Source organism: Ambystoma mexicanum, chromosome 1q (assembly GCF_040938575.1).
Source record: "Ambystoma mexicanum isolate Mex_15411 chromosome 1q, UKY_AmexF1_1, whole genome shotgun sequence".
In the NCBI taxonomy this organism is placed as follows: domain Eukaryota; kingdom Metazoa; phylum Chordata; class Amphibia; order Caudata; family Ambystomatidae; genus Ambystoma; species Ambystoma mexicanum.
This window is the reverse complement of record NC_090922.1, coordinates 828,468,360-828,485,358: the sequence shown is the minus strand read 5'-3', so window position 1 is coordinate 828,485,358 and position 16,999 is coordinate 828,468,360. Positions and strand designations below refer to the sequence as shown.

Below are 16,999 nucleotides of genomic sequence, written 5' to 3'. Positions count from 1 at the left end.
CCAGTCTATCCCTCTTCGCCGGGGCTGAGGCCGGGTTTCTCATCAACGCCAGGCCTTCGTCCCAAACGTCGTCCAGGAGAGGCACCGCCAGAATGGTCTTCCTCTTGGTCTCACGCCGTTGGTAAATGAAACCTTCCTTCTTGGTCTCTTCTGGCATCAGCTGGAAGAGCTCAGACGCTCTGGCTACCATGGCATGGAACGACCCCACTTCGTTCAGGTGAGAAGCCCTCTGCGGTGGAGAAACGCTGCTGCCGTCCATTTCCATAGTCGCCGTGTCCGTCCCTGTATCCCTGGGGGAAGGCATGTGTGGAGGTTGATGCAGCGATGTAGGGTGCCGTCTCCTCTTCTTCGCCAGGGACTGGCTTGGTGTCGCCGGTTCCGGAGGCGCCGTCGGCATCCTCTTCTGGATTTCTGACACCAGTGTATGAAGGGTCAGAAGGATGTCCAGCGATATGTTGCTCAGAGTTGTCGGGGGAGTAGGCTTGCTGGGCCCAGCGTCCTCAGCATTTCCGCCGTCGTTGCCCCCCTCGGCATTTCTGCGGTCATCGTTCCCCATGTCCTCCGGGACTGTGTGAACGGACACCAGGTTCTCCTCAACCGAGGAAGAAATATCTGTGCCCTGGAGCACGGTTGCGGCCCTCCCCCCTTTTGCATCTGGAGGAGTCGGTCTCGGGCTTAGGGATGGAATCCTCTTCTCTGGCGTCTTCTCCACCGGCTTGGCCGAGGCCTCCCGGGCACGGATACTCTTGGCACCACCGGAGCCCCCTGGACCAAGTCAGCCCCTTTTGCCTTCGAAAGGGAGGCCGCCACCAGCTCAATGGACGAGGATGAGTTTGCCTGGGTCTTCAGGGGCAGGTCAGACACCTTTCCCTGCGCCTTGGTCTTCTCTGGCTTCCCCTGCAGCTTCCCTGGGTTAGCGGATTTCCTCTTCGAGGAGGAGCTGGAGTGATGACTGGAGATGATGGCAGACGTTGATGAACGCGCCCTGCCCATCGCGTGACCCCGACGGAAAAGGACTTGCGGTGCTTGGCCTTTTCTTGGATGGAGCGCCCTCAAAGGACTTAGAAGCCTGGCTCCTTGCAGCGGCCAGTCCTGGGTGAGGCATGACCCTGCTTGCTGCACGGGATAGAGGCCTTGGCGTTAAGCCACGCAACCAACCTACTGTGACGATCCTTGATGGTTCGCTTGGAAAAACCAAGGCAGATTTCACAATCCACTTCCCTGTGGTCCGGGTGGAGACAGTAGAGGCACGGGAAGGCATTTGTCCTCTACAAACACGTTTCTCAATCCACAGCGGGAGCAGAGCTTGAAGATGGAGCCTCCCTCCTTCTCCTGCGACATGGTCCGGCGTGCAGTGTAGGCCCAATGGCCTTCTGGAATCTTCGATTCGATTGAAGTTCGATGATTCTTGCCCTTGAGGGGCATTGAAAGACGCCGACAAACAGATCCCTGCTTGCTGGTCAAAGGAGCGTAAGAGCACTCAGGCTTGATTGACCAAAAACTATTTTTTTTTAAAAAGGTCAAAAGCGTGAAAATGTAGAAAAACTCACAGAAAAACACACTAGGACTCCCAACACTTGGAAGGTGCCGTAAAAATCTGAAGATGGCTGCCAGAGGAGGGGCTTAGGGACAGGCCAGTCATTGGCTGGGGGCAGTATAATAAAGAGCTGAGTGATTGGTTTAGAGGAGAAAGACAGTTTGTGAGTGAAAGTGAAACAGTTTTTTCTTTTACAGAGGATTCCTGGCCGGATGACGGAATATTCATGAGCATGTGAATCAATGCCAGACCCCATGCTGGAGAACTGCAGGTTCATAATGAGAGGTTGGAAACTGTATTCAGGAAACTACATGCCGCTGGGATGACTTTGAGCCGGGAGAAATGTAAGATCAACAGGAAGGAAATTGAGCATTTAGGGCATGTCATATCTGCAGAAGGAATACGTCCCAAGAAGCAATTAGCAGAGGCCATTGAAAGCATGCCAAGCCTCATGTGCCGTGAACACGCACTGACCTTTCTTGGAATGGCTGAATATTATTCAAAGTTTATTTGTAATTCTATTAAACACACAGACATGTGAGAGTTGATCAAATTGAAGGGAACATTTGTTTGGGATTAGGTTTGCCAGGAAGAATTCAAATTCATTAAAGGAGCATTAGCAAGTGCAGCTGCATTACGGAACTTCAGAGGAGGCAGGAAAACGATCACAACAGATGCCAGCAATTTTGGCCTTGCAGCAGTCATGACAGAGGAGGAAGAAGGAAAGGAATTTCTCATCGCTTTTGCGATCAAATGGACTGGAGAGAAATTTAGAGGTTTCATATGGGGAACGAAATTTTAATTTCACACTGATCATAAGCCTTTGGTGGAAATAACCTTCAAAGGGTTGGACAGGGTCTCAGCCAGGATCAGGAGATGGGTGTCTCATCTTCAAGAATACCAATGCATTGTCAAGTAGATACCTGGTGTTAGAAATGATGCTGCAGAGTGTCGAGGATGATGTCAGTAGAGCAGTAGAGGAACCAGGAGACGAGGAAAAGGACCAGGAAGTAATCCTAGAACTTTCATCACTGCCCATTCGCCAAGAGGAGAGGGAAGAAGCCATGAAGCAAGATACCAATTTGCATACAATCATGCAGCATTTGGTAGAGGATTGTTTGAGGAACTAGGTCTATCTTCTTTGTGGAATGTGAATGACGACTTGTATGTCCAGGGTGGTATGATGAGGTGTGGAGATGAAATTGTTCCACACGAAGTACAAGGTCGTCTCATAGAACTTTGATATGAAGGTCACCAGTGTATTGTGAAGACTAAACAGAGAATAAGAAATGACTACTGGTGGCCAGCTTGTGATCTACAGATAAAGAGGATTGTGCAAGATTGGATCCTTTGTAATAGAAGTGACAAAGTGTGTGTAGGTTCCAGACATCCCATGGTCATCACTGATATCCTGGAGCAGCCGTGGGACAAGTTAGGGATGGACATGCTTGGTCCAATCTGGAGCAGTGGTGTGCAGCTTTTTCTGTCCAGTAGTGTTAGATTTGCTCACCGGATGGGTGGAGGTTTTCATTAAGCCCAATCTTACGACAGTGTGCTCGTGAGGGATATCAGAGTGTCATAGTGACAGACAATGGGGCACAATTCAGGTCAAGAGAGATGAATGAATATTTTCGCAAGCACTCCATAGTACACAGGAAGAGTGCCATATATCACACACAGGCCAATGTGGTGGTGGAGCGCTTTAACAGAGCGCTAAAGGAAATAAAAATCAGGTGGGCCTGAGCTAATGGCCGTGACTGGAAGCTTGCAGTGAAAGAAACAGTTACGGCCCACAGGTTCACCCCTCATTGCACCACCAGGGTTTCACCATTTTAGCTTAGCAGGGGAAGGAGAGCCTCTACTAACTGTTTGCCTACTTGGATGGGTAGAATTCCTGTATCAGAGAACAAGTTGGAAAGTGTGGGGGAGAATATCAGGAAGGGTCAATTGAAAAACAAATTGCTTGGTGACACAGTGTGGGTGTGAAGAGGGGCAATTTCTCCCTGCTGTGTGAGACATGCTCAGAATCACGTTGCCTGTAGCCCTCAGAAATGGGGGTTGTAGATGGTCGGATCCCATTAAAGTGAAGGAAGTGTTCAAGCGTCTCATTAGGTTGGAAGATGGGAGAGTGTGGAATATGGAGAGAGTGACATTGGTAAGGAGATCATCTGATGGTGTGGAGGGTGATGGGGGTGTGGAGGGCGATGACAGAATAAGTGGTGATAAGAACCATGGAGAATTCTCCTTGACAAGCACATCAGATGGGGAGTCACTCACTTCAAGATCTAGGAGGCGGTATTGAAGACCAGAGTATCTCTGAGAATATGTGTAGAGGAAGACCCTACTGGTCTCATAAGACGACAGTGGAACTTTGTGAAGAGTAGGGGATTTGTAGTGTGGTTTAGCTGCATTAATAGCCAAGTGAAGCCATGACCAGCCCATTATATGATATGGCATTTACAACACGCCTGTAAACAAGTGCTTCTAGGTGCAGAGATCCTCAGAGTTCCAAGAAAGAATGCTGAGGGGCGAGTGACAGTTGAAGAGACAGCGGAGGGACGTGTGAGAAGTCGGGCTCAATATACTTAATTCCTATATGATTATTTTAAATTCTATAAAGATATAAAGATAATAGAACATGCTTTTTGCATCCGGCTCCAGTAACACTACATTCATGCAGTGAAAGAGGCCGCATTATTAGGGGGCAAAGTGAACCCTGCAGGAACCGAATGAGTGAAATGCAGATAGGTTCACGTGAAAACAAGGCAAAAGGTGACAGATTGGTCAGATAATGAATCAGAGAGTTAACAGAGCAGGGCTAAACCTTTCAGCCAGGGAGGGCAAAATACATATATTTAGAATAAATTCCGGTTCGCTTAGTACTTTCACCCCCACAGCTTCACAAATAGTTTGGGAATTACTTGAACTGAAATGCCAAAAGACAGATGTCACTTTAAAGCTTTTAGGATTGTGTTTTATGCGCTTCATCACCCCACACAAACCCTCTGACGGTATTAATGTTTTACCCTCATGCCATAATGGTTGAAGCTCAGGGTGTAAGGTTTGAAGGAGGGAGAGAACCGCAGTAACCATGATGTTAACATTTCATTTCTATGTTGCCCTGCACACACCACCTTCAAACTAGAGAGGAACCAAGAAAAATAGAAGAATGCCCTGTGAATGGGTTACAGCAAATGCCGAGTAGGTTCAAAGAACAGGATTTGCAGAACATCTTAGCCAAAAGAAGCATCACTTCTAGAGAAAGCACCCAATGGATAATGCTTGCAATAAGTATGTGTAGCAGCCACATAGCTACACTACATATTCCCAAGATTGTGAGGCTGCTGATGCTGCTTTTGCTCTGGTTGAGAGCATGAGGACTTTGGGAAACTCTAATACCTTGGAACAAGATTTGCAAGAAACAATCCATGCATGTGTAGGATCATGTTAGCCGTTTTCTTTTCTGGAGCAAGACCACCATTAGTCATGAAAAGGTGATCTTTGAATCTTAAACGTTTAGTACTCGTAAAGTTTAGAGCCCTAGAGACATCAGTAAGACTTTGAAGCACAAGGTATAGGCTAAAAGACTGGAAGGGTAGTGAGTGTGATAAGCTGTTTGAGATGCAAATCTGAAATAATGTTAGGGGAAAATGGCAGAACTGTGAAAAGTAACGCTTTCTCGCTATGAAAACAAGCTAAGCCTCTTTCAATGAAAGACCTGAAGTTTACCAATTCTTCGGTCTACAAGAAAAACTGTCTTTGGAACTGCAATTTCATATCGCAAAAAGCCATGGGTTCAAAGAGATTGTGCCTTTGTAAAGCCAGCACTAGACTTAAATTCTATTTAGGATAACATTCTCTAAAGTAAGGATACATATGAACACTGCAAATAAAAAGGAGGACTCATTACCTCATATGTTAAGGTAAAAAATGTTCTCTGCAAAGTTTAGGCATGCAGCAATGGCATAAATGTAATGCATACAATAGTCAATGTACTTGACAAATAAGTCAAATAAATAACAAATAACATGACTGTTCAATGAAGCAAGAAGCGGATTACTCCTCTAGACAAGTGCCAAATATCAAAGCAAAGCTTTTACAAATTATTTACAGATGGAGTCTTTTCTTGCTGATGTGAGTGCATGCTAAATTCTCAGAAGTCAAGCCCTCAAGTTCATTGGTTATTGGAAGGATGGCAATGGCTGTCACTGCTGATACTTACCAGGGTTGACTGCACTTTGCTGACAAAAGGTCATAGCACCCACTTTGAAAGTTATACAGACTTCTTGGTTGTAGCGCAAGCAACAGGAATGGCAACCTTTGAACAGAACCTGTGTTTCCATTAGAGGTTGCTAGTGCTCGACTTTACTTGTAGAGTCTCAAAAGCCTAAGAGCACTGGTATGCACTGTAGTTTGCACAAGAGGGGCAGTGACTACACCTCTGTGTTCGTTTTTAGCAAATCTTCGCCCGTCATGAAAGGAGAAAAACGTGCCTAGCAATCGAACAAAGTTTAAGAACACAAGATTAAACATCCTGGTGCAGAGATATTACTAACCAGGCATCTCATCTCATTTTCACTACTTAACCTCCCTTGAAGTGGCATTTGTCAACTTATTTTCTGGAAGCCAGAAGGCAAATTGTGCAGTGTCAGAGGGGCGCAAGTCAGTAAACTTGTCAAGAATGTCGTAATGGAGAAATTCGATCATAGGGACAGAGGTGCTTTGGTAGGATTTTAATGTCCCAAACGTTTGCTCATCTTTTAGGACATTATATTTGAGGTCTGAAGACTCAAATATTGGGTTTTGCGAAACGAACAGATTTCCCGAACAAAAAGGGTGATTAACGAAGGCTGGCTTTTCAGGTGCAGAAGAGCCAGTTGTGGGAAAAAGAACGCCCAAAGGAGGTTTTCAGGCAGCATAAGGACTACAACTTGCATGATCTTGCCCAGGGTCATACTGTACAGCCAGATAAGGTGCAAAAAAAATCTCTTGGTCAGAATCTGTCTCTGTATCTACGCCCACAAGTGCTCTTTTTAAAAAAAGAATCTGGCTGTACATCCAGGAGATGATGTGAAAAAGGATCCAGTTACAGAAACCGTGCTGAAGGAGAAGTGTCATATTCTGGTGCCTGAGGATTTGAAGACTGCCTGTTTTCTAGGCTGTGAAACAGTTCAAAAAGTAATTTGATTGCATTCAGCAAAGGGAGGCAGTAGAGAGTGAAATTTGTTTTGCAATGTACCCTCAAGCCTCACTTTCAGGGTAGGTTTATGTGGTAAAAGCCCATGATACTGAACGAAACCAGGGCCACTGCGAAGGCCATTTCCTCTAAAGCCTGAGGTTAAGAAATGAAAGGAGAGGCTCTGCGTGGAGCCCCTCCGTCATGCGTGTGACAGGGGGCATGGCTGGTGTAGATAGCAGAAGGGAGAAGGCGTCAGTGCAAAAGGTGGTGAGGTTACAGGAACGCGTAAGGACAAGCAGCAAGGCCAATATGAAGCAAGGACTAGTGGAGAGTGCTAGCCATCAGGACGGGATGCTGCATTTCCGTGGTGAATACAGCCCGTGCTTTATGGCTCATGATTAGCCTGGGACAAGGTGTCAGGCAAGGTCCAAGAAACTAAAAATACTTGCCATGGCATGGTCAAAGGCAGGTAACAAAACACCTCAGCAATAGAAAAAAAAGAGGGATGACAGCAACAAAATGCTTTTCAGACCTGCTGATAGATGGAAACAAATCTGGGAAAAATGTGTGCGAATTGGCTGGACGCATTTTAGATGGGCGAGGCTTCAATGTGAGGGGAAGTGACGGGATGAGCCCCACTTTAAAAGCTTGACACAGACAGTGATATTTAGGAGATGCTCTCTAGGCATGTCTGCATTGAAAGCAACTCCCAAAGGGTTAGCAAAGGGGGGAAAAGCATGGTGATAGAGGACAGTAGGTACCAAATTGTTCATTAGTTATATGATCCAGGAGTGGGATCAGCATTGAACTACCCCTGGATAATGCTAAATGGTACAAACAGTAAGTTCAAAAACAACGGTGCATCCTACAACACTAACTCACACAAAAAAAATAAACTACCAATGACATTTAGCTCAGAACAAGAGAACAAGACAGATCAATGCAGCTGGGTGTACAGAGGGTTAAACAAGAAGTCCAAAACTGCACCTGGAAAGAGAAGATGTGAGTTACGAAAGAACATATAGACCATGTCCATAACCATGCAATCACACTGCACAAATATGATTTTAAATAGCCCATACATGCACACCTGGAATCACCACAAAAATAACAGATATCTAACTTTGCACTGACGTCCCCAAGCTCCCAGTCCCAGCACACAGAATGTGGGATATGCATCGTTCTTCAGCCACACTAGGGAAGTCTCATGTTTTCTGAGTGTTTTGTAGCAAGTCATTAACAAGGCTGCCCTTTGCCCAAGCTGCAGGCCGGTGGGTCACTGTAATGTTATCGGATCAGTAGTTAGCACAATATCACACAAGTTACAATAACATAAGCAAAAAAGGGGTGGGGTTGGGGAGAGGAAGGTGGTTGTTCCAGAATGTGATTTGGACCTACCAACCAGATCGATTATCAGTGCACAATAGGCCTCAGGAGAGGAAAACCTACATTCAAAGATGCTCCCAAAACGTTCCATCATTAAGTACAAGAGATCAAAAGCTAATGCAACAGCAGGATTTTTAAGAATTATTTTCTGCTTCACATCAGTTGTCCTGTGAAGGTTTCTCTCCCAATTCCCGTGGTGCTTTTCCAGCCAGACAATTGCTTCCAATTTCTTAACACAAGCAATCAAAGGAATAGTCTCTCGCATGTGGTGAGATTTGTAGACCCATCACACACCAAAAAGGACATTTCAGGGACAGCATCTGTCCTTATTCACAGGAATCCGTGCAGAGGCAGAACACAGCATTTGATGAGTTTCAGAGGGCACCTCTGGGGATGCAAGTTGTGTCCACCTTCCTTTTGTCTGGAGTGAAAATGCAAGGAATTTGAGAAAAAGCATTGCGTTTCCTTAGGGGTATGAAACATAAAATTAAAAAAAACCTTCAGGTCCAATAGGGCTTCTGTTAAAATCCCTTTCATTAATCTAAAGATGTCCACTGTTGTCAGAACAACTTATCAAAAATCTGAAAGTGCAAAACGTTACTGGAGGAACACATCCAAGTTCTCACAAGTCTTGCTCAGCTGGAGTACAGGGACAGCTGGTAAGTGGAGATAAAGACGGTTTGACTGCTTCAATCTGTGTACCCATTTCCAACACCAGAAATTCTACAATGGGCATTTATTTCCTCCTTTCGATACAAGATAAGATTCAAGAGCAGAAATTAGGGCAGAGAAAAAAGAGGGTCCAGCAACATCTTTACACACGCGATGGAGGCAAGATCAAGGCATGCAATTATACTGAAGATTAGGGATGTACAAACGCGTTGTGATAAATTAGGACGGGTTTTGTGCTATTAGTTTACTGAATTAATTGGCAATGCACTGCAAGGCATCCACAGAATTATTTTTGCAGAGTTAACAAAAGGATTAGCCCAACAAAAATACTTTAGTACTTAAGGAGGAGCAGTTACTCGCTTAAAATGATATACTGCCAAGATTGGAACATCAGACCCACAGTCTGCAATTTTCCAGCCTACTGCAACACCGTAGACTCTACTTAATCTAACTTTGCATAAGCTCTTGTACTAGGATTTCTTTCCCAGGCCTATCAAATTAGTTTAAAACAAAAAAAAATACATATATAACAGCAGTAACCGAAACTGCCTTGTAGATACAAATCCCTTCAAAATCCAATTTTACTTTGGACTTTCCCTCTAAGGAGGTTGCAGGTTTAATTTTAATTAACCATTAGGTTTTTTCCCCCTCTTTTATTCAAGCATGTTTATTTTGTATGCACAGTTAAGTACTGACGTTAGGTTCACGCTCCATTCACAGGTTTTAGTATTAAAAGAATAAAATAATGTGACAGATTAAGTTCTATTATAATAAAATCCTGTATTTGCACCTGAACACCTCCTATGGGTCTGATGGGACAAACCAGATCGTTAAGTATTTGATTTACTTATGTCTGGACAATTAAATTAGTGGTAAAACCTGTGACCACCCAAATGAATTCCTGTTTCTGAGTGAAAAGGTATTACTTTTGGAGCACACTGTAAATACACTGCGTGCCAGGGGTGAATGGTGCCAAGTTAACAGTAAACTCAGCGGCACAAGCATTGAAAGCAAATTAGCAAAGACAGAAAGGTCCTTATGTGACCCAAACTCAGGGTACAAGGTGGGAAGGATGCTTCATTTGCTTGTGGGGGTAAAGGGAATGGACTGACCCGCTGCAAGCCATACAAGAGGAACGTCTACCTCAATCACATGGTGACAGACAAAGCAGAAGGCATGCTACCTTCTTCAATCAAGTCACTGTCTTCTACCTCTTACTTGAGTTGATCAAAACAGTATATGGGTTTAGCATTTTCTCAGCTACTGTTTTTGCAGTGATTTGTAAAGGGAACCCCATGCTGGACAGAGCAGTCAGTTGCAGGAAAGTGTCACCAGTGGAGAAGAGAGCAAATCATCCCTATATGAGGTTTGAGGAGACAGTGAGAAGAAAGAGTATGGTCCAGTCTCAACTACAGTCTAGAAAAAAAGGCCTCAACCCAGCTACTGGGTTTCTATAAGCCCATGAGGTGCTGTGCAATGGTACTGCTTCCATTATTCCACGCTTCGTAAAGAATCAGGTGGACTCACAGTTTTGTAAACCTTCAGAAACTCAATGGCTAGGTCCAATATGCTCAGATCTGGCAGGTTCCAAAATGAGTTTCATGAGAAAAACAACCCCAAGGGAGGCAGATCCCCGCTGAAGGGAGGAATATGGTTTCTTTTCATGATGGCCACTTCCAGGTTAGTGTGAAAATGTCAGTCATTGACAGGAAAAGTCTTCAGTATGGTGTAGATAACACCCCTATTCACTCCTGTTGGGACACCTCCGCCAGTGCACACACTCTCTTCCACAGTGGTATGAACAAGTTCACAGTGTGACGAAGAGGATGAGGACGACCAGCAGCACGGCTGCTAGGATACCAATTGCACACCACTGTCGCCGATCTGCAAAAGGAGAACAGGAACAGGGATTCATTTGACAGTACAAATCAATTTGGAAATTCATTGCCACAAAGAGAACAAATACCATAAAATGGTCTATGTATTAAACTCCATTTCATCAAAAGTTAAGTAGTATTTTCATTACTAAATTTAGGAAAACAATATTAGGTGGTGGAATGCGAATATTTACTATGCAGACCGATTTGTGAAGCGCTTAGTTGCTTCAGTTCACATACTGCAGCAATTTCAATTAGTAGATACTAGAGGTTTTGTTGGGAAGATTATTAGCCTTTCAGATGACAGATGTGTGATGTACCAGGGGATAGAGGGCTGTGCTAAGAAACCCAGCACAAACACAGTATTGCATAAATTATCGATGTATATACTTAACACGCGCATATAAAGAGACACCATTTTGTAGTTATGGTAGACACATTCGGTCCCGCATGGCTGCGCTGTAAACATAGGCCTGGCGGAAACAGGCCCAAACGCTGAGGGCAGATGAACCCACGCTGGTAATTCACATAGAAACTTTCCTTTGTTCCTTAACTGTTGCAATTACTGGTTATCCCAGAAAGGAATGTGCCCTGAGACGGCACCATACCCCTTGCTGCGCACATTCATCACAGCCAGGCCACCAGAATACCTCCAACCCCTACCCAGCCCACCAAGAGTAATGGCACCCACCACTGACCCAGTCCAAGACCCCTGAATTCCGCGATAGTATGTGACCTCAGAACACCAACCATAAACACAGTGGTCATTAAAGATCTAAACGAACACGACTATTTCACCTTATCCCCTTATCTTATACACCCTTTGCAGTACGAGGTACAGGGAGGAATAAATTATAGCGCAAAGCAAGGGTGGAAGCCTTGGGTGCGGAGAGTGCGATACGAACGGAGAAAAGAATGTGTGGGTCAGCATGATGGTGTTCCTCCCCCTGTGCCAGTCCCCAAGCTTTCAAGGTGCATACCATAATGATGTAGTAGCATTATATTACAATAGTAGCTCTGTAATAGAAACATGTGAATAGTCTGACCTTCAGTCCCTGGAGAGATATGCCTAGCTGACCCTACGTGAAGGAAGACAGACAAGACTGCAGCCAATCGTAGCCTGGCATCCCCTATGGAGCAGGCCCATGTATAGGGTCTCACCAACCAGCCACGCTGATTTTTACTATACAGTGATGATGCGTGATGCCTTATAAGCTTCTGTTTGTACTACTTGGAGCCAGAATGTTCTCGAGCAGCAGAGTTCTTTGCTTGCACCCTTATTTTTGTGCGATTAAACTGGTTATCCCTGCAAGAAATCTCTTGGCATTTTTTACGACTAGTGGGTTGTATTTTTTCTGGCATGAGCGTACCGGGGCGTGCCTTCATTTGGTGATCCCAGTGCCTCCACTCCGTACCTGCAAAGGTGTCCAGGCAACCTCTCCGGAAGGGCAACGCCCACCTACAGCAGCCCCTCCCAAAAACATGTACTTCCAAGTGGCCATGCAGGAGCCGTCTTTACAGAATCCCATTTGCTCTTTGGAATGGGGTGTGGCCCCAAGGAGAGGTGCTGGCCGGTGTTGGAACCTGTGAATGCAGGAGTTCAGGTGAAAACATGCCCAAGAGTATAGCCTTGCAAGGGATAACAAGTAGGGGACAGATGTATGGGGAAGTGTGAACACAGAGATTGAAATTGGGAGTGTGGCATGCCTGTGGCTCGTTTTATTTTCATGAATTTTTTAAGGTGACTAATAAGGAAAAGAAAACGGGAAGACAGGGAGCCTCACTGAGTTGGGGGAAGGGGTGGGGGGTGGGTGAAGTGGCCCCACAAACATTGTTTAACGAAGAAGAAAATAGGAAATAAATAGGAGCTCCGTATAACTAGAGAGCTCGAGCGGTGTATATATATATATATATATATATATATATATATATATATATATTCAGTGAAAAAACTTTGTTAAAGGGACGTTATGGTTCAAAGTAAAACCGAAAAACCCCTGAAATTCGGCAGTTATGGTAAAATAAGCAACCATAACTTGCGCTGCCACTGTGCACTGCTAAGACTAACACCCAGGACATCAAAGATGATATCACAAATGTCATTGATGACATCACTGATGACATCACATGTGCATTTACTTTTCATGAAAACTCTGTATAAGGGATTCTTATTGTAATATTGACAAAAAAGTGTCAAGGATCATTGGAATAAATATCATGAGCTAATTAGTGCATTAAGGAATGTGTTGATATACATAGCATTCTATTATGAAGTTCTATCCAGTATACTAAGCTATTCATGCAGAAACATAAGCAGTGTGTGCAGCATAAATGAAGGTGCAATATTCATAATCCTGCCATGTTGAATACTGAAATGATAACTGCTTTTTTATTAGAGTTTTGCATAATGTGAAACATGTAATAGATAGCTAATAAAACCCAATTACTACATTATTGCATTACTGCACACCAAACACAAACAGACAATAACACATACAAATAGAGCATATACAGGGAAAGTGAAGTGAACAAAAAACAGCAGTATTACCCGACAATTTTCATAACGTAACTGATTATCTTCATGTACAGAAATGATTGCTCTGCTTCAAAGCTACTACTTCCCTATGTATAACTATCACATATTGTGACTAGACCCTAATGAAAGTAGTGTACGTGCAATGTGTACAAATATGGGCATATTCAGGGAAAGTACAGTATTAAAAAACAACAGAACTATAACAGTGTTGATAACCGTACTAATCATCTTCATACATAGAAAGCATTGTTGTCTTCCAAGTCTGTTTTCTCCCTTGTATATGGTTCATATGCTTTGAGTGGACCCTAAGTGAATTACTGTAAGAACATATTTGTAGTATAAGTCTACAAACTAATACTTTGTATTATAGTATAGTGAATTTGTAGTTCCTGATTGTAACTGGCCTAGATATATCAGTAAAGGAAAAAAGAGGGAGCCAGACATGTGATGTCATCAGTGATGTCATCAATGACATTTGTGATGTCATCTTTGATGTCCTGGGTGTTAGTCTTAGCAGTGCACGGTGGCGGCGCGAGTTATGGTTGCTTATCTTACCATAACTGCCGAATTTCAGGGATTTTTCGGTTTTACTCTGAACCATAACGTCCCTTTAACAAAGTTTTTTCACTGAATTTCATAGGTTTTTAGTAGCGCAACTTAACCATAACGTCCCTTTAACAAAGTTTTTTCACCGAATTTCATAGGTTTTTAGTAGCACAACTTAACCATAATATCCCTGACTTCATATACATGTAACATAGAACATACTAACCCCCTCGTAGTGATTTTCATGTCCGCGGACACATCGAAAATCTGGGCGTGGTGAATGTAAATTTAAATATTGTGCCCCATTTCCCCTTTGAAGTTGGCTCTGAAAAGAGCCGTTTTTTTTTTTTTTTTTTTTTTACAGATGCTTGACAGACACCTGTTATTTTGTATTTTTTTGTTTTGTTTTTTTTTCTTACTTTACTCCTAAAAATCTTTACATAACCTTCTCCAAAGCAACCCTTACATTCCAAAATAGAAAGGCATTTCCCGTAAAAGATAAAGAAATTCCATCTTCTTTAAAATTAACAGCATTACTGGCCATCAATATTCTCATTGTTACAGAAGAGCATACCTACTCTAAGCATGAAGGCACACATGCCTCGGTTGATGACACACCTAGCAATGTTTTGCTGAGGACAAAAAACTGAACTATTGTCCCATATTGCCCTAGGTAGTAATCCAGAAAAAATTACTTTCACATTTGGAAGGATCTTCATTACGGCTTAAACCAAGCGTTCCAAATCAGCCAACAAAGTAGGGGCACTGACGTTGCCCAAATGGAAAGCACCATAGTGCAAAACTACCACTGTTCATCGTGGCCATATCCTCACAAACCTGTACAATTCCCTGTACATTGCAATCAGGCACAGTGCTCCACACCACCTCCACTCCTTTCACATCAAAGTTCTTTGCAACATGCCTGCATTCAGCGTACTGCTGTAAACCATGCACAAACATATCTCCGAGCACCAACACCCTGACTTTCTCCACTTCTGCCATCTTCACCACACACAGTCTCTTTCAACACAAATCCACAACCTCGACATCTGATTGGCTGATCCGTACAGTCTTCTTTCCATGTTGGATTTCCTGGAAAAATCCGGATGTAGCACGCCCTGTCCACGAACAGCTGCGGTTTCCGTGGACGGCGTCCACTTTACTCTCTGTGCCATTCCCTCATTGCATACAGCTAAGCAATCACACAATACGAATAACGTCCTCAGAACACCCCTATTTTGTGAATTTTCGAACATTTCAGGACAATTATTTCTTTATCCAACATATTAACATTACAAATATTATACTTTCATCTTGTACTCTGCACACAATGCTATGTTTCTCCATTAGTAGCTCAGTATACTAGATAGAATCCCATAATACAATGCTATTGATATCAATTCATCGTTCAAAGCACTAATAATGCTATGATATTTATTGCAATATCCTTGACACTTTTTTCACAACATTATAATAAAAATCCCTAGTACACAAATTCCATGAAAAGTACATACACATGTGATGTCATCAGTGATTTCATCAATGACATTTGCGATGTCATCTTTGATGTCCTGGGTGTTAGTCTTAGCAGTGCACGGTGGTGGCGCGAGTTATTTTTCATAGCTTACCATAACTTGCGATTTTCAGGGGTCTTTCGGCTGTACTTAAAACCATAACGTGCTTTAAACAAACTTTTTTTAATATCACGCAAAAAATATACAAACATGGCGTGCAAAAACCAACTTCTCACAGATGGCTTTACACAGAATGTTGCAAAGTAAGAATTTATGCTCGTTCACAGTGAAGGTCAGCTGCTTCCATTTTTTTCTCGGGCCCCGGAGAGGCTCACGAAGCGGACTATAAGGTTGTATTGTGTTTTGACCTTGACAGACAGAGATTGTGATGAAAGACTTCTCTTGAAGGAGTGTTGCTAAAACGTAAGAGAAGATAAGGATGAAATTTATGAAACAAAACCACTTTTATGTATTATATCACTATGCGAAAAATCGTTGGCACACGCAGAGTCGTATTTTGGGACTGCACCACTCATAGACAATGGAAATTGCAATTGTACTGTAAGTAACCCTTTAGATTATTTTATACCAAATATAATTACAATAGCGTAGCATTAAGACCGCTCAAGTTGAACTTGTTCGTTGAAAGTGGCATAATGTTTTCTACCGCGCACTATCACGCCGAATTGATCCCCTGTTGTTTAGAGGGCTCTGAAAAAGGCAGACGACACAGGGTGGGTTAATACAAATCATTTAACCGGTCTATAGGCGGTCAAGCGCTCTACTCGCTGTGCCACTTCACTGTAGCCTGTCAAATGGCACAGCGAGTACAACACTCGCTTTGACATCCGTGCACAGCTTGCTAACTCAATTTCGAATCCCGGCAAGGCGAAACTCAGCCTTTCATCCTTCCGTGGTCGATAAATGAGCACCACACACCGTGGTTAATAATAAGCACCGCTTAGATACCTCACGGTTCTTAGTGCTATATGAATGGGAAAATATTATTTTATTATTAACATACTCCGTTGCACTATCTTCGATAGCAAATAGTTTCACGCCCTAATAAATAAAATGATGATTTTTAATGAAGATCGGCTGGTGAGACTAATTTATGTTTTTTAAAACAGGTATGTGGCCCCATTTTGCCTATGTCACGATTTACATACTCCAGTGGATGGGGTCTTCAACTGCCAGGTGCAGGTCCAAATATGCAACTTCATGACCCTCACCATTTTATGGGACAATCGCCAAGGACCAATATGCCCTTACGCAGTACTAGCGGCTACAAACAACATACCAACCAATAGGGTGGTCTAATGGCTCGTTTTTGCAGCAACCTTCTGATTATCAGAGCGTCCATTTACTGCTTTTATCATAAACCAACAGCCTATCTACCGCAAAGGAACAACGCGTGGCTCCAAATAAACTTTTGCTGATCGACAGCAGAGACAATAGCAAATCGCTGAATATTCACTAAACATTTCATGTGAAATAAATGTACTTTACCAAATGTACAAATCTGCTGTTTACTTTTAAACCACAGTTTCAGATTCCGAATTGTGGCGCACTGAGTTGTAAGCTGATCTAACACTCTCTGTACCGCAAAGAAACATTGTGTGCCTCAACATGAACTTTTGCGGATCGACAACAAAGGCAAATGCAAATTGCTGAATATTCTCTAAACATTTGCTGTCAAATAAATGTACTTTACAAAATTTACAATCTTGCTGTTTGCTTTTAAATCACTGT

The 16,999-nt window shown here is 43.2% G+C and overlaps 1 protein-coding gene across 3 annotated transcripts in view; it reads right to left on the bottom strand.

The window, feature by feature from the left end:
- Window positions 1-8,794: 8,794 nt before the first annotated feature.
- STX6 (syntaxin 6) overlaps window positions 8,795-16,999 on the bottom strand; it is a 503,047-nt gene continuing 494,842 nt past the window's right edge. The window contains exons 8-9 of one of the 3 annotated variants that reach the window (XM_069641444.1): window positions 12,067-12,235; window positions 10,527-10,658 (exon numbers count right to left, since the gene is read on the bottom strand). In XM_069641444.1, the coding sequence (XP_069497545.1) occupies window positions 12,111-12,235 (125 nt within the window). In that variant the 3' untranslated portion in view covers window positions 10,527-10,658; window positions 12,067-12,110. Of the gene's footprint in view, window positions 10,659-12,066; window positions 12,236-15,307; window positions 15,664-16,999 lie in introns of those variants that run through there. The other 2 variants (XM_069641445.1, XM_069641443.1) reach the window with 2 other exon arrangements.